This window comes from Bactrocera latifrons, unplaced genomic scaffold (genome assembly GCF_001853355.1).
Source record: "Bactrocera latifrons isolate USDA-ARS-PBARC rearing strain unplaced genomic scaffold, ASM185335v1 scaffold_256, whole genome shotgun sequence".
In the NCBI taxonomy this organism is placed as follows: Eukaryota; Metazoa; Arthropoda; class Insecta; order Diptera; family Tephritidae; genus Bactrocera; species Bactrocera latifrons.
The window spans coordinates 164,735-183,272 of record NW_017536141.1 but is presented as its reverse complement, the minus strand read 5'-3'; the positions used below and the strand labels follow the sequence as shown (position 1 = coordinate 183,272).

The 18,538-nt window shown below is 36.3% G+C and overlaps 1 protein-coding gene across 2 annotated transcripts; it reads left to right on the top strand.

Annotated features, from left to right (window-relative positions):
- The first annotated feature begins 2,607 nt into the window (after positions 1-2,607).
- LOC108969531 lies at positions 2,608-17,302 on the top strand. 2 transcript variants are annotated; one of them, XM_018934296.1, is made up of 2 exons: positions 2,608-3,098; positions 15,806-17,302. In XM_018934296.1, the coding sequence occupies exon 2, from the start codon at positions 15,823-15,825 to the stop codon at positions 17,287-17,289; it is 1,467 nt and encodes a 488-aa protein (XP_018789841.1). In that variant the 5' UTR covers positions 2,608-3,098; positions 15,806-15,822; the 3' UTR covers positions 17,290-17,302. The 2 variants fall into 2 exon arrangements, with proteins under 2 accessions (XP_018789841.1, XP_018789842.1); XM_018934297.1 differs by lacking the exon at positions 2,608-3,098 and adding an exon at positions 9,057-9,112.
- The last annotated feature ends 1,236 nt before the right edge of the window (positions 17,303-18,538 follow it).

Below are 18,538 nucleotides of genomic sequence, written 5' to 3'. Positions count from 1 at the left end.
CTCGGAGCATGTGGGCTGTAATTCCTACATAACGGCAATCAGACGGTTAAGAAATATAAATAAAATAACGTAAATCAACTGCGATCAATTAAATTCTCTCCAATCTCTATCTTTGAAACCCAATCTGCGGCGGCTCACAGATGTACTTGCTATATAAAATACAATAATTAATTGATTAACGAGATTGTAAGAAGTTGAAGAATTTTAGAGCGTATATATGTATGTATATATCAGTTCTAAACATGGTGGCCCATATTAATCTAAAACCCTCTGTACCTGTTTTGATATTCGGTTTGATTTTAACAAATCGGTGTGGACCTATTTATTAATTCAAGAACATATTGGATTTATTGGGATGATGTGTTGTTATTTAGAGAAAAAATTTCTTCTCTTAATAACAACACATTTCGCATGTATAAAATATAAAACAATCTGCACCAACTACCGTGGCATAAGCCTCCTCAACCCGCATATAAGGTTCAATTGAGCGTATTTTGTGAAAGATTAAAGCCCGCCGTCAGCAAACTGATTGGAGCTTATTAGTGTGGCTTTAAGTCTGAAAAGTCAACGACTGATCAGATATTCACAAATCTTGGAAAAGACCAGTGAACAGATGATCGACACACACCACCTCTTCGTTGGTTTCAAAGCTGCTTTTAGCAGCACGGAAAGGACCTGCCTTTATGTATGAATTTGATATCCCTACAAAATTAATGCGGTTGTGTAAACTAACGTTGAGCAATACCAAAACCTCCACCACTATCGTGGAACTTCTTCAATCTACTCCTGAAGAAAATCGTTAGAGTTGAATAGAGAAGATACTATCTCCAATAAGAGTGTACAGCCGCTAGCATGCGCCGATCAGTGGCCCCAACAACCACGCCGTTGTTCTGCTTACTCCAGACTGGATAAGGAAGCGAAGATAAATGGGTCTGGTGTGAACGAAGGCAAGACGGAATATCTCCTGTCATCTAACAAACAGTCGTCGCAMTCGCGACTTGGCTCTCACGTCACTGTTGACAGTCATAACTTCGAAGTCGTAGATAATTTCGTCTATCTTGGAACAAGTATTAACATCAAAAACAGCGTCTTGCCAAAAGATACTACTTCGGACTCAGTCCGACTTAGTAGATAATTGAGAAGTAAAGAAGAAGAATAATATAAATCATTATTTATCGGTTTACGAAGATGCAACTCAATCTATAGCTATATTTGAATAGATAAGCTATATCCGTGAACTTTTTAAGTGAATATTGTGGAAATTGCGACACTAACCAGCGACTGTATACGAACCAATAATAGCCGCTAAATCCTGTGACGTTGCGGAAGTGGATACGAGGTGAACAATTGCTGCCAGTTTAACAGCACATTTCTCTCCGCCTCAGTGTTGAGCAACAAAGGAATCTAGCATTCATTGCTGCTGGGCAATTTTTGCAATTACATATACACATGTTTACTTTAGCTCTTGTAAATTAAAAGTTTAAAGACTGTGTAATTAGGACGTCTCGCGTCGTAAATACAAAATTTATGCAAACATATTTTTATATATGTGTAAATATGTATGTACGCGATGTGTGAAAATATCAAAGCTAATTTCTCCCAATTGCAATTAAATAGAATTAAATAAGTGTCAGGATCTCAACAACGATTCGTATATATGCGCACATACATTTATGATATATTACATACATATATGTATGATCTGATGTCTAATTTTTTCTGCTTTCGCACATGTGTTCTTCCTGCGAAAATCAGATCACTCCGTTTTGATAGCAATGATGACTGCTTCCTGGTTGCAACAAATTCTTGTTCATACACACTCGCTTGTTCAGGAATAGTTGCTGTTGTTTATTGTTACATAGCCGATTTTGAAGTTGACGCTGATGCGTTGCCACATTTTACGCTGAGTGACAAAATCACCGCATACTGACAAGTCTGGTTGATGTGGACGTCAAAAGCCACAGTCAGCTCAACAACAACAAAAACAACAAGCCACGTAAACAACGTGCACAACAAGTGTAAAATATTGCCAACAAGTATGTAAGTACATGAATATGTATTCAATAAGTGACAAACCATAAACTGGCTGACGGCGCATGTAGAGATATACATACGTACGTATATGCATATATGTGTATGTGTTTTTGTGTATTATTCAACTCAGATTCTGTGAAGTCTCCTTTACAACCAATGGTGCTGTTGCAGCGATTGTGTTGATGCGTTGATTTCTTCAATGATACTTGCCGCACCAATATATAGTATCTAGTTGTTCTTGTTATTGCTTTGGTGCTGTGATTCTGTTATTGTCATTGCAACCACCAACTCCTCCACACACGAAGCCACTGTTAGTCATTGTTACAGCTGGATGCTGTTGCAGCCTTTTTGTGCTTTTGGTTTGCGCCTTCCGCTGTACTTTAAGGGTGGTTTTGCGGCTTGGTAGCTGCGTCCGTTGCCGATTGCTCGACTCGGCTTTTCTTTCGCAGCGGACGCTTTGCCTATTGGCAGCGGCATGTATGGCGCGCGTTTTGCACGTTTTTCATAATTTTTAAATTTTCAGCCGTAGTCCAACTCATTTGATTTTTAACTGTCATCGTTAGCGGTAGTTAGTGACATTTGAGTTAATGGCGTTATTGCATTGCGTGGAATATTATACGTTCGTGTCGTGCGTTAATTAAACTTTGTAATACAATTGAAATTAAAACTAAAATAATATTATATCAAGCTTTGAATATTGTAGAACACAAATATTACATAAATAAATAAAATACATCGTCTAATTGATCGTGACAATTAAAATTGGTAATTTTGTTGTTAAATTTTTGGTAAAACTTCCTGTGGCGAAAAGATAAATATTCTCGCAATATATGTATTTATGTACTTATATAAAAGAGTAGAAAGCAATGGAAACTGTCTTACTGTGATTACAAATGCTCAAAGTATTCAAAAATAAATTTGAGATAACTCTAAAAGATAAAATAAGAGAGCTCTCGTAGCTGAGGTGATTGAATGTATGGTCATCACCTGCTGGGAAGGACTGTTGAACTTTATTATTTAGTGATATCAACCACTAATCGGAAGAAAATACCAAACCTTCGAAGGTAACTACACAAGGCATAAACGCTAAACTATTTAAATTAGAACAAGTACCATACATTTCATAAACATATTATATTCATACAACAGTTATTGGCTATTTCCCATAGATTTCCAGCTCTATACATTGGTGCGTTATGATGATGGATTGGTGCGTTATGGTGATGTAAAGTCCACGTTTCACCCTAAAATTGGTCACCAATCTCCACTAACCCTTTTCCGTAGTTCTATGTATTTTTCTGAGTTTATTTTATGGGACACAAAACAAACTGGAGCCTTTCCGTGATGTCTAATATCATAAGGTATTCTTCTTGAAAGTTTCCAACGAATTGGGATTTGTTTTAAGGATAAACGTAACGGTAGAGTTACTGAAAACCATTGTGTCCAACTAAATTAAACTTTTTCTCGTCACTAAATAGGAAGATTGCTAGTCGGTGTCCCAAAAACTTCTCAGCAAACTGAGTCTAAGTCTAAGTTTAGCACTTCTTTTTTCATATCGATTGGAAAATTTTGGAAAATTTTCGATAGATCGTATTCTTATTCTTTTCATCTTTGTGGCAATTTTTTGTTCTTATTGACCGACAAATGCCTGATCTTTCGAATTTCTCTTCCTTTTATTAAAGCTGATCAGCCTCTTCGAGATGTTTCACCATAGTTCTTGGGATCCTTTAGAAAATTTTCGACCGATCGTATTTTTATTTCATTTCCTCCCTGTGGCAATTTTCTATAGGGTCCTTTCAGATTCTTTGAATGCCTGTATTTGGGGTTGCTTCTCAATAGTGAGTTTTATACCACGTGGTATTTCTGTATACAAATTGAATTGAGACAGGTGTCAAATTTATTTATGCCTGATATACATACACATGCAAATAAAAAAACAAACACATATCAACTCGTAACACGAATGGCGCCAAATAATGAACCGCTTCATATACTGATTTCGCTTTGGCTACGCCAAAAATTATAAAACATTTCAACCAATATTATTTTAACTTAATTTTTGGACATTAAACCATGTACAAAAACGACGAAAGAGTAAGTTCACTACCGTTCTGTAAAATCTTTGACCTTCACTCCACTCCACCGCTTATAAAACTAATAAATACTTGACTCACTGTATTCAACTATTCACATTTTCAAAGAGTCTTGTGCCCCTAATTACTACTGTTAAAACTCTTGGATCTACACCATGTAAGATATTAAATAGATTTTATAAAAGAATAATGTTAGTTTGTGTTATACCGAAAGAAATCTGAACTAGATTTAACCATTATAAAACCAAATGGTATGCGTGACCGTCATAGCATTGTGAGCTTTTAGATACTTTTTGACATTCTTTGAATCAATTTCGAAGTTCTGCTTCCTGTGATTTTTACTTAACCAACTTTTGATATCCCTGCAAAACTAATACGGCTGTGTAAACAGACGTTGATACCAAAGACTTCGTCAGGATCATAAAGGACCTCTCCTAGCCGTTCGATACCAAACGAGGTTGCAGATAAGGCGACTCAGTATCGAGGGACTTCTTTAATTTACTGCTAGAGAAAATAATTCCAGCTGTAGAACTTAATAGAGAAAGCATAATCCTTAATAAAAAGAGTGCACAGATGCTGGCGTACGCCGATGATATTGATAACTGTTAGTTATGCTTTCTTCCGATGGGATAAGGAAGAAGCAAATGGATTTGGTAGTGGCAAGACGAAATATCTCCTGTTATCAAGCAAACATGTCACTGTTGACAGCCATAACTTCAAAGTCGTAGATAATTTCGTCCATCTTGGAACCACTATTAACACCAACAACAATGCCAGTCGCGAAATCCAACGCAGAATAACCTTACCAAAAGGTACTACTTCGGCCTGAAAAGGCAATTGAGAAGTAAAGTCCTCTCTAGGCGAATAAAACCAAACTCGACAAGATACTCACTATCCCCGTCCTGCTATATGGTGCAGAGGCATGGACGATGACAACACCTGATGAGTCGACGTTACGAGTTTTCAAAAGAAAGGTTCTGTATAAGATTTACGATTCTGTTTACATTAATTTAACAAAATAAAATGTCATATAACTGATTAGTTGTATTGGCTAAAATTTCACCCAATCAAATACGAGATTAAAAACGAAAAAAAAAATCTCTAACATGGCTTCAAAAATTGTTAAACCCCACAAACCGGATTAAAAATAAATCGACATCTTGGTATATAAATTAAAAATTAATTTTGGAATCTCCAGACATCTTGGATAAAAAATTAAATTTTCCAATGTTGAGATCAACTAACTAACTCAACAATCCAACTTTTAATCCAAAATATCAGGTCTTATTCAATTATGTAATTTTTTGCTTTTTCATTTTACAGGCATGAAATTTTTATAAATATTTTTTTCCCCTTCAAATCGCCTCAAGAAGTATTAACATGCTACGTAGCAAATACTCTTACGTTTTAAATTAACACTTATTGAGTAAATCAATTACATCGCACTCAACTCCATCACAGCATACATTATTAGGCACTGTGCAAAAGATAGGAGCGCTACTAAGGACGTTTTACATGACTCCCAGCACATTGCTGATAAATGCGATCCGAAACGGATTGGGTTCACACCTAAATAGTATTTGTTTAAGGTGATATGTGAACTTGTTGGACCCACACAACTGTGCTTAAATTATTGTCACGTCTGCGAGTCATACACAGATGTGTACGCACATATGACATTATTTGCCACATGCCACACCATATCATACATCAAACAATTTACCAGCTATCGCTAACATCCTCTGTTAACGGTCATAGTAATTACAATATTGGTAAGGGTAAAGTGCGAAGCGCCGAAAGCCACAAGTGGCACATAAATTTAATTCACAGTCAAACACGACGGTCCCTCGCGCCTCAGGTCTACTAGAGTCACAATGACTTAAATACAATATACTCGTATGTAAGTATATATGTGTATGTTCGTATTCGCAGATGAAGGGCCCATGATACTTATATGTGAACAAATGTGTCACAAACAAGGATCTATCACCTCTGACTACAGATGGCCTTGCAAATCGCAAAATACTAATGTAGGTATGTTTTAAGGGATGTTAACTGGCAGTTATGTCCGTCCGTTTTCAGCCGCTCATCGCACACATGATTACTACAGCAGTTAAGGGCCGAAAGGTTCGTCGATGGTAATGTTGTTCGTAATTATCTTATACCACAATGGTTGCGATGCGCTTGTTTACGGGTTAAGTACACACATATAAGCTTTGGTGAAATCGTTTTTAAATATACTTACATAAATTGATTTATGCGGGGTGAAATCAATCAAGCGAATGTGGATTTTTCAACCATTCTAGAATAAATGAAATATTTAAAGCATATATAAGCCAATAAAACTGTATGGATGTACTCACTGATACCTACCCAGACATATGAACATAAAATTTTCTTTTATATCAGTAAATTTTACAATATGAGCAAAATAAACTTCAAGAGAAACAGTCCACGAGTTTTAACCAAGAAAATTTCGAATCAGAGATACGCTAGTGCCAGTAACAAGTCGATTTTCGGGTGAGTTTCTAGCAGAGAACGTATATTTATAGAGAAGGTTCACGATATCAAAAATTTAGGGATATTTCAATTTTGGGATATTTACWGTTTTGGATGAGTGCATTTCACCACAGAAAATTATTAGTGCGTTTCACCACTTAACATCAGGGGACACGAAAATAGCAGAATTGAGCATTTTCAGTGTGAAANGAATGCTCAGCTCTGTTCACGCTCCACTGTTAAGATTTCTCCTTCTTAGCTAGCTGTGGTGAAATGCACTCATCGCATTTTGTTAGCTTTTGACAGTTTACACGCCTGTCCGTTGTTGGACCTTCTCTATAAATATACGTTCTCTGTTTCTAGTAGTCTTGGTTTCTAGTAGTTCTTTTCTTCGCTTTGATAGGGTTAAAATGCGGTTAGTTGTGATTCGATTAAAGACTGCTAAGAAGCTCAAAATTTTATATCGATATGTACTAGGGTGTCATATTTAATTTTTTTATGTTTTCGAAATATGAAAATTTTGCTTTTATGTTAAAGAAAAATCCACTGATAATCTAAGCTCTAAATTTTGACGTTTTTCTCACAATTTTGAAAAAAATAGTCAACAGCTGGTTTTATCGAAAAAATTCCAATGGAAAAGTGCAGCAAATTAAATTTCTGCCAAAAAGAATCTGAACGCTCATGTTATAAAAGCGCTTTGTTTCAGAGATATAATAAAAAAGTAAAAATATATATTTTTTAAATCAAATTTATGTATCTAAATCTTGATGTACATATATGCAGCAAAATCGGAAGAGTGAACTGCAAACTTTTTCTTCTTCTTTTCTTGCATAGACACCGCTTACGCGATTATAGCCGAATTAACAACAGCGCGCCAGTCGGTTCTCCTTTATGCTATATGTGCTGGTACTGCGTCCAAAAATTTTCAGAGCTGAAGTGTTTTCATTTATTAGGATGACATGATCTAGACAACGTAGCCGATGTCTTTTAATCCGGTGAACTTTGTCAATGTCGTCGTATATCTCTTACATCTCATCGCTCCATCGAATGCGATATTCCCCGTGGCCAATGCGTAAAGGACATAAATCTTCCGCAGAATCTTTCTCTCGAAAACTCGTAACGTCGACTCATCTGATGTTGTCATCGTCCATGTCTCTGAACCATATATCAGGACGGGAATAATGAATGACTTATCGAGTTTGGTTTTTGTTCGTCGGGAGAGGAATTTACTTCTCGATTGCATACAGATTCCGATGTAGTAAGTATGCAGCTTGAAATGCCGTCCCACAGTTCCCTTATACAGAGTTGTTGACGAGTGCTCGCGGAGAGAGAGAGAGTACAAGTCGAGTAGAAAATCGTTCGGCTGTCTGTTGTGATTGTATCTTCTCGACGTCGAATCTTCCTTGCGTTTGTTGCGTATCTTAGCTTTAAAAAAATAATGGTCCGAGTCGTTGCTAGGACCTTGGAGCATACGCACGTCCAAAACATTGGAGATGTGTCTTCCGTGGTGGCTTTTGACTTAACTTGGTCACATCGTCCTTCTCTTCCGTCGGGGGGCAAATCTTCCCTTGTTGTGGATTGTGGCTAGACGTTCTTCCTCAGGGTTGATGACATGCAAACTTTTTTAATAATAAATAAACTAACTAATCAGCTCCTGATTAATTGCAATCTGGCAATGAAAAAATGTCGACTCCTATTAGGCTTCTTAAAATTTTCAAGAATATAGAAAGGTTGGAGCTTCTTTAGGTTACAATCAGAATAAAACTTATGATTCTTATAAATATTATAAATTGTGTAAAAAAATAAATTTTTGTACAGTTCCATGGTTTATATTTTTTTCTGAAATATTTGATTCTAATACAATTTATTTACTAAGTTTTTCATAGATTTTTGTACATATCATGATGTTATAAGTACTTACAAATAAGAAAAAAACAAAAGGAACACGAATAATTAGTACAATGTAAGTAAAGATGGACGTGATATGTAAGAATTAAAATAAACTTTCGTTATTAGATGAAATTATGAACCGATTGTTAAGTTTGGCATACCTCGTGCAAAGTTTTATCCTGATATATTAATTGATTCTTGAATCTTGATTCTTGATTTGTATACTGAAAAGTGAAAGTGTTTGAAAGATCATTAAATCTAATATTGTGTTATATTGGAAGCAGGAGTGGCTGTAGTTCGATTTCGCGCATTTTCACACTATAACATGAAAATGTCAGAGGAATATTATGTACCGAGATATGTATGTGATTTTACCTGAAAGAGAACGATGCCACGCTCATCGCTCAATTTTTACCCTGGCTAATTTAAACGACTCTCACACCATCTCGGGAGTAAAATTTAATGTCTCTGGCCATCATCCAATTTCATCTTATAAGAATTGTGTTAAGCGAGTTTTGCTATAGTAGCTTTAGTGGTTAGCAAATATGTAAAATAAACAAAATTTTTTGCTCACAAGTGCTCCTTGGTACTACGAGGTACTGTGCCAAATTAGAGTTTTATATCTTAATTTTGTTTTACCATGACCTTTACACGTTTTCGTTTTAAGGTGTTTTGTGGGTGAGAAAAACCATTTTGCTCTGTAGCAACATGTTACGATAGTATAAAAAGGTTTATATTGGGTATATGGGAAAGTATAATTAATAGAATGAACTACGGTATAGAATGGTAATAAAAGAAGTAATGTCAGCTTATAGTATATTACATTAAAAAAAGCTGATTGAATCCAATATGTTGTTTTATGGGAAGTAAAGGTTTTGTGGTTTTTCCTATTCTCAAACTGGAGATCACCAAGAGCATTTAATAAGTTCCATCATGTGAAACATTTTTACACAAGCTACCGCTTGCATGGACACACGAATGATTTAAAAGACTATTTATAATATAATACATCTGCATCTATCTTTAGTGAACCAAAAAAACGAGCACTTACTTTGAATTGGCTTTTCACTTAAATTATTTCAGTTTTTATTCTAAGTAATAATATGTGGATCCTATACATATGTATGTATATTATTCGCTTATTATTTGATTTTAAATCAATTGTGTTGATAACCATTGCAAAAAATTGAAATATCTCACGGCCAAGAAAAAAATTGGTCACTTTAGTTTTTAACACTTCAAATGAAATTATCTAGTAGGTACTAGATATACATATATGCTATTATTTGCGTAGAGTTAAAATTATTACCTTTTAAAAAATTTTATCTGGTGGTTTTGGAACAAAAAATGGTGAATACACAAATATCTCAAGATGTACAGGCTCCGCCAGTCAAATATTAGCAAAAGAACAAAAGTACTCGCGAAATGGGCAGTATATTTAAAAAACACATACTATTTTTCAACACATTATTTGTTAAAAATTCATAAAAATGCCTGAAGTTGGAGTAAAAGGGGGAAAAAAATTTCACGCCCTAAACTAAGTGTAAAGTGAGTCGTAGTTCAAGGAACACACGAAATCCGATATCGCTATCAAAAGGCAGTTGGGGGAAATTGGCACTGCACAAGTGCATCTCAAAATATTCGAAACCTTTTGCTTTCAGCTAATTTTAGAGCGTAAAAATCAGGAAATAAGCCACACTTACGAAGACAAATATTTCGAAACGTTTGCATGGTAACGAATTTTGGGATTCGTACAGATGAGTCCATATATAATTTATTTTGATTGTCGATGGCGTAAACGGAAAACGGGGTATTTTTATACTCTCGCAACAAAGTTGCTAAAGAGAATATTATAGTTTTGTTCACATAACGGTTGTAAGTCCTAAAACTAAAAGAGTCAGATATAGGATTATATATACCAAAGTGATCAGGGTGACGAGTAGAGTTGAAATCCGGATGTCTGTCTGTCAATGAATGTTCAATGAAATTCGGTAACACCCTGATGACATGTACGAAATATGGGTGAAATCGGTTCACAACCACGCCTTCTTCCAATATAACGCTATTTTCAATTCCATCTGATGCCTTCTCTGTATAATATATACATTAGGAACCAATGATGATAGCGGAATAAAACTTTACACAAATACGGTGTTTGATGCGAGAGTATAAAATGTTCGGTGACACCCGAACTTAGCCCTTCCTTACTTGTTAATACTTAATTTTTTAGAGAATTTTTTTTCTAATATATCAATTCCGTTTTGTAAATTAATAAAATGGGATTTTTCTCAATTTCGAATGCAACCAAAAAGTTTTAAAAGTATAGAAGATAAATCACTTTTGGTCGCGATTAGTTTTCGATGTTAGAAGCTCTTTAAATGAAACCATAATAAAGTCAATAATAAACTTAAAACTCAGTTTTGACTAGAACATTGTAACTCTTTAACCTTCATAAAACAATGAATTAATAATACTATCCCCTCTGTTGCCTTGATCTTGAAATTTTTGAATGAATTTTAGAAAACGCCAGTCTAAACAGTAGAATTTGTGTCATGTAAGTGGGTTTTATGATTACACGACTCTTCAAAAAAAATTTCGTTCTTTGTCCTAAAGTTTATTTTATGATTTTCTGGTTAATTATGAACAAAAACGATAAGAAAATACCTATTTTTCATATAAAATTTGCTTTTGTAAAAGTTATAGTAATAATACTATATTTGGGGTTTATTAAGAGATGGTACCTATGAACATAAAAGAAAAAGTAAAAGCGTGCCCTTTTAAATTACTTTTTACTTTTTTGTAAGTTATTTTGATAGTAAAAATTAATAAAAATAATAAAAATGTTTCTTTAAGTGATTTAATTTTCAATTAAAAATTAAAACCACATATTTTAAAAAATATCGTTAAAGCGGTTTCCTAAATAAAAAAAGCAAACCTTTAATGGCATATATTTGTTTCATCTAATTACGACCAAAACATGGAAGTTTACTGCCAAGGCTTTCAATTCGAATCAAGCAGGCGAATCTCTGCATCATTTCTCAAACAAAAGGTAAGAAGTATGATCGTAATATTTTGAATACTTACGACTTGTTTAAAGATATTATAGGCACATTTCAGGCCCTATCCGAGTCATTTTCAAGTTCTAAGTCGATTGAACATTTCTTCCTGACTTCGTAAATAATCAGTAAGAGCTACTTTTTCATTTTAACTGATTTAATTATTGAAAAATTCTTATTTTTTCCTCAAAAAGCATATGAATTTCATAAAACTATAGACAAAATTTCCGTTTTACTTTAATTTCTTAATTTAACAAAGTACGTTTCTAGTATATTAAAGTGAGCTTCCTTAAATTACTGGTTTATCTGTGTATTTGAGCACTTTAAACTCTATTCATATGAAAACCGAAGCTGCTGGTTTTAATTGCCCGCAACGCAAAAACTTTAGCTTTGTTTTATTGGTTTACTCAGACAAACTATTGCAGTTTGCGCATTTTTCAGAGAAGCTGCCAACAACTTCCCTGTTATTTGTCGCGCCTTTTACAAATGGTAATCAGCAAGAAATATTAAGCGCGCAGGAATAAACTTTTACCAAATTTATTATATGAAAAAAGTTGGACAAGTTGATTTTTCATTTCGCTGTAAAAACAAATTGAAATTGAGGCTTCGCAAGGCTTTCAGTAGCGCAAAGTGGCGAGAGGGAGCCTAACTCCGTCACACATCCATCATTGAAACACAAAATGCAAATTGATTCCGCTTGAGAATTGGAATATATAGCGCCAAATGGCGATGGGCACATTACACACCGCCGCAGCTCACCCGACGTACAAACGCAAACAACCGCATTGGATTACCACCATAATTAGCATAATCTAATTTAAACTTAGCGCAGCTTTCACACCCAACACCGGTGCCACCGTCCGCCAGTTGATGCTGTCAAATTAAAACATTTACTGTTCACACTACCTAGGGGTGTGAGGTGTGCGTGGAACAAGAGAAGTGCTTTACAGCTGCTGTTACATTTCGTTAGACGACATCGGTTCGTCAAAAGTTTGTTTTTAAAAGCGAAATGAAAAAACAATAAAAAACTTTTAAATGCGAAAATAAAAGAGCGAAGAGCACTCAAGTGCGCCAGATTGGCTTCGACACCCGGATGGCACAGGACTCCAAAAAACATACATTCGCACATTCATACTCCTGCTGAAATATGTTGTTGTCAAGGCAGGCAATCAGCAATCAGCAGCCGAATCATCACTCTCACAAGTGCCGCCGTAGCGGCATTTAAATGAATTAAAACATTTTGATGTAGCACAAGGCGGCGTACCTCCCAAAATTGCATACTCTTATACATATAACCTATACACTCGTATACATATATATGCATACAACACTGCAGGTGACGGCCGGGAAAGTGTTTTAATTTATCGAGTGCACTTGTATTTTTAACCACCAAGCTTCACCATAGCCATGTGCTTATTAGCAACCCTTTACACTGATTTCGCAATGGGGCCCTCAGCTCCTCTGCTACGAATGGACGCTGAATGTCGGAGTTCCAATGAATCCGCAGATCGACTACAGTCAAAGTTTTAAAAATGTTCCTTGCTTTGCAAAATTATAGTAAATCTTGTTATGATTATGAGGTGCAGCAGGTGTGTTTTCGCAGTTATTTGAATTAGAAATAATAACTAACTTTGACCAATTTTTTTTTTTTTTTCAAAAACTGTAATTGTGTTGTTTAACGAAGTAAATTTACCATAAACAAGTTAGACAGTGATAGGATGAAAATGACGATACTATAGTCAGTGTATATACATATATAATTATTACTTTTATGAGTATATATACATACGTAGGTTGCCTTTTGTATTTTGGGATTTGGCAATCATAGTGTTGCAATCTAGCATCTCACAACTTTATCGTAAGCAAGGACATTTTTGAAGATATACCTACGCTCTGAGTATGTAAAACGTATTTGCATACAAGCGGCATGTGTCGCTTACAGTTAAATGATTCATCTCGGGCAATAAATAGAGTTAATACGCAATATTTTCGCCCGATTTTTTTACAACTTTCGATGCGGATTAACTCGGCAACGGCGCATCGATGAACTTACAGCCCTATTCTCACGCCCTCACAAAAATCACAAACTCAACCGATTTTGCATTGTGAGGTTTGCTTTCAGACATTACAAATTTGTAATTAAATTGTAAGAATTTGTGCTTTTGAAATCGCCTCAGCATACGGAAAACCTCACAATAGTGAGGCTGGCGATTTTTGTGAAGCAATGAGAATAGGGCTGCTAGGTTAGGTTGGGTTAGGTTGGATGGCTGATGAAAGATGGCACGTGGACTAATGTAGTCCTTTGTGAAGCCATTGTTCGGACTTAGAGATCGGCAAACAGCTTAGTATACAATACAAATTTACAGAGGGGCTTAATTTCTATGCCCGCCAGATCGGTGGGATGTCTGAAGGTATGTGCTCCCAGGTCTAAAATCTTACAAAAGCAGGGCAGTCAAGAAGGAATAGCTGGCTAGTTTCTACCGCATCTTCTTCCAAACAACTTCTACAAACAGCGTCCGGTAATATTCCCAGTCTTACAGTCAATATTCCCAGTACCAATGCTGGCCCAGCGCTGACCAAGCAGCCGCGAGCCCAGCTATCCAGTAGTAGGACACAAGAGGACGCAGGAGCACCCACCCGTTCCCATTCTGCCGATAGCGATGGCTGCTAGGCAACTATAAAAATATTTCACGTTGGATCCCACACATTTTGTCGATCACTCACCAAAAGGCTGGTGCCAATTTGTTGGGAGAAATGTTAAAAAAATACGAAAGCTATGTTTCGAAACGCATCTATGAAATAGTGAGAGATGATGAAACGTGGATTTTTACGTATCAAATCAGTCGACTGCATGGGTGTTTCTAAATGAGCCGAATCCAACGGAATTCCTTTGCGCACGAAGCACTACCTAGCAGATAGTTGCCTGATTTTTTGGAACAACTGTAAACATCCCAAGTATATCTGTTGTCTTTCAAGAACTTAACCCGCGAAGACGGTTAAATCTTTACCATGTGCAAACTCCCACACATCGACTGAAACAACTGCATTTTTGAGTACTCAAAACATCAATTTGATAAGTCATCCACCGAATAGTCCTAACAAGGGCAAGTTCACCCAAAAGTGACTATTGAAATATAATCATGGGAGCATAATTCCCTTATTTGTTATATCACAGCATACTGCTACTTTCCGAATATATACGCCGTTGATAAAGGAGCATATTAATCGCGTCAGTCGAACATGGCTTAATAGACTCGGTAACTCCCGCATACTATTTTATCCATTTAATAGCAGGACACCATATGTCAGAATTGGTCTAATGACGGCCGTATATATCCGAATGACTATATTCAGTTCCTGTTATTTATTCGTTACTTTAAGTATTTTAAGTGACGCAAATATTGAATTTTTTATGTTTTGCTAATAACAGTAAAAGTTTCGTCAAAAAAATAGTTTGATTGGTGCCGAGACACCAGATCCAATTAAATTCACAAGAATTCCATCCAAGCTCACAAATACTCTATAAGGTATTTTTTGAAAATATGCTCATTACTTTTGGGCAGTTAGACGAGGAGTGAGATTTATTTTGCTGCCTCTCTATACTTAGTTTTTTAAGTAAGGTTCTATGAATGAAAGGAACGATTTTTCGGTCATCCTATTCGTTGGAGGTTCTATAGGAAGAAATTTGGTACAAAATATATAATTTTTATCTTACAGCACAAACTTTTTATTTAATAAAGCAAACTAAAGATATTTCAGCAATTAGAATATTTCACTGGAATATAATTAATATTAGCTCGTATTTATTTCGTGCTCCAAAGCACCGTCGGCAAAATGCTGCTAAAATCTTTACATCAAAAAAACTACTTGACAAGTTACACGCATATCCCATACCCCTATTTCTTTGTGCAATCCTAAGTACATAAATCTCTTGGCGCATTTTATTGAAATCAAAAACAACTTAATGCACAATCTGCTTTGTTCCGGCACTCAGTGTTAAGCTCTTCAGTTTAGGGACTAAATGCAAAATGCGAGGTTGGGCATTGTCGACAGGTTTCCATTTATTGTCTACCAAATCTGAAAAGTACACGAGAAGAACATTTAAATGTCATTGTCTTATTGTTTCTTACTGTGTTTGAATTTCCTATACTTAAGAATTGCAGCTCTTCCTGAAGGCAGACATTACATTCTACTTTCTTTTCTCTCCCTCTCTTCAACTTGTTAAAATTGCAGCTGTTCGACTAGCGGTCATGTCGGAGGAACATCAGCAACAGCAGAAGCAGCAACAGCAACAACAACAACAGCACCAACGTCAACAGCTTTTGCAGCAGCAACAACAACAAAAATGTTCAAAGGATACRGCAATACCCAACGCCTCCTCTGCGTCCTGCTCGCCCACGAATGCCACATCCACTGCGACACCGCGCAAGTCGAATATTCATGAGATGTGCAATCAAGACTTTGTTAGTCGACTGATGGCAGCCACGCCTCCCTACTTGTACTCAACGCCAGTGGGTGCTAACAACTTTTTTTTTAGTGACATGTTGCGCTCTTTGGTGCAGGCGCGCAACAACGAGAATGCGCGTAATCTACAGCTGCAGCAGTCGATGGTGTTGGCGCGAAGGCCGCGAAAACGAACTTGGGCACATCATCGTCCTTACTATGAACATTTGCGAGAACGCAAAGAAGCGGAAGAGAAACAGCAACTCCTTACGCAACAACAACAACAGTTGAACAACAATGCTACCGTCTCCGCCGTTGGGTTGGAGAAGCCACTTGAGCTTACAAATAAACCATATTTTCACTTAGCCAATAAGTATCGTAAATTAGAAAATGAATCCAAAGATGCGACAGATGTCAAGATTGTCAAGTGCGATACTATCGGTATTCCAACTCCCGAAGTTGTAGCTGTAACTGCTCCTAATAAGAGTGGGAATGAAAGAGGTGGCGCAGCCGAAGCTGTGCTGCAGGACACTCCACCTGCAGCTTCTTTGCCACCACAGGATTTGGTTTTGCCACCACCGCCACCAGTTTGGTATCCACCACTCTACCCACCTTACGGTATCGATCCACTGCACTTCTTCATTGATCTACGCGTCTCAGGTCATATTTACGACCGCAAAAAGGAGAATATATCGCCACTTACAAACGTCGACGACAACAATGCGGCAACCGATTCAGAGGCTACCGGTAGTAACTGCTCTAATGTTAATTTGTTAAACAAACACCGCCAGGGCTCTGCTTTCACTGTACCTGTGCCACGTTGCAACGACAGTAAACCTGCCGTTGGACATGCACTTGACGCGATCAATTTAACCTCAACCGCCATGGCTAGTAAGTTCGAAAACTATACCAAATACTATGATCTGGGTGAAGCTAAAGAAAACCAACCCTTAACTAAGAGCAGTGCTAGTTATATGTTACAACAGTTACCCCGACTTTATAGCCAGTTTGCAGCACGAGACCTGATCGCATCGAACGTAGCTGCAGCTGTTGGTGGTGATAATGGCAATAGCTTTGACAATGACAATAAATCCGAACCTGATTGTGAAGACTCCGATGAACATGCGTCTGTGGATAACTGTCCGAGTTTAGTTGGTAATAATTGTGAACGTGATATCGATGTTGAAATTATCGACTCCATTAAATATCGTACCGATGGCGACAACAGTCGCTGCTCGAGCGCAGATGAAGCATCCATCACACAAATTGATTAGACAGTAAAGTTATATGTCTACATATGTATTTTTACTTAAGTATCAAGTTTATTATGTGAATTTAAGTACAAAATAAATTATTATATTAATAAACGTATATTACATACTTGTTTATAACTTACTTCTTGGGTTGATAAATCTTTAGTGAGATCACTTCATCAAATCAAAACCTCTCACCTTCTCTTAGAGCACTTAATTATTAGTGCAGGAATGCTACAAGAGGCAGTAACATCAAAAATATCACGAAAATTCGAGACAGTATGTGACCTTAAAATGAGTGAGATAGTTAACATCACAGGAGTCTCAAATAAACATCTAGATTATATTTTTAACGAATTTTTACAAATGAAACATCTTGCCTTTTTGAAATATTGTAAAAAAGCGAGTTCTACTCTCAAAGGACAAAGAACCTGAGCCGATTTGCTACAATCAATGATAGATAAATATATTATAGTATATGTATATTTACACACCTGAATCTAAATGATTGCTACTCGGTGAAAGCTCGAAAGGCTGCCAGTAGCGGGAGGTTTTTTTGAGTCCATGTATGATTTCTTCTTGACCAATGGTGGGACCATAAATATTCAATCCACCAGGTCCCGAATACGTGATACCTTTGCCTGACTTTCCACCAAAAATATCATTCAGTATATGGAAATATATTAATGAAATTTTGAAAGACTCCTTTTAATGTAAAGAACATTTTCCAACAGTATTTTTTTTTTTTGACAAATTACGACGCGTGAATTGTGTCAAGCTGTGTCGCAACAGCATCACCCATTTTGAGGCCCAGATTTCGTCATTGGATAATATTCGGCCGAATAGACAACGTCCATCACACAATGAAGAAAATATAGTAGCCGTAAATAGCTCGAAGACCATCGAGAGTCGAGAGTACCGCTCGCAGCAACTGGATCTGACGTATGGAACGACTTGGTGCATTTACATCGAGATCTTAAATTGGGGTCGTACAAAATACAGCTTTTGCAAGAACTGAAGCCACACGACCTTCTCAAGCTTCGCTATATGGGTTCTTGAAAAGTTCCAAGAAAATCCAATTTTTGGGGTATATAAAGTCTATGCGGACAATCACGATTCTATTCAAACTTTTGGTTACCAGTCGATCTCCATTATTGTGATCCATTTACAATTTCGTCCAATAACGAATATTTAATTCGTTCGCAACATTTTTAATATAAATGTATGTATATTAAGATATTTTGAAATAAAACTATAATACCGTTCTTTA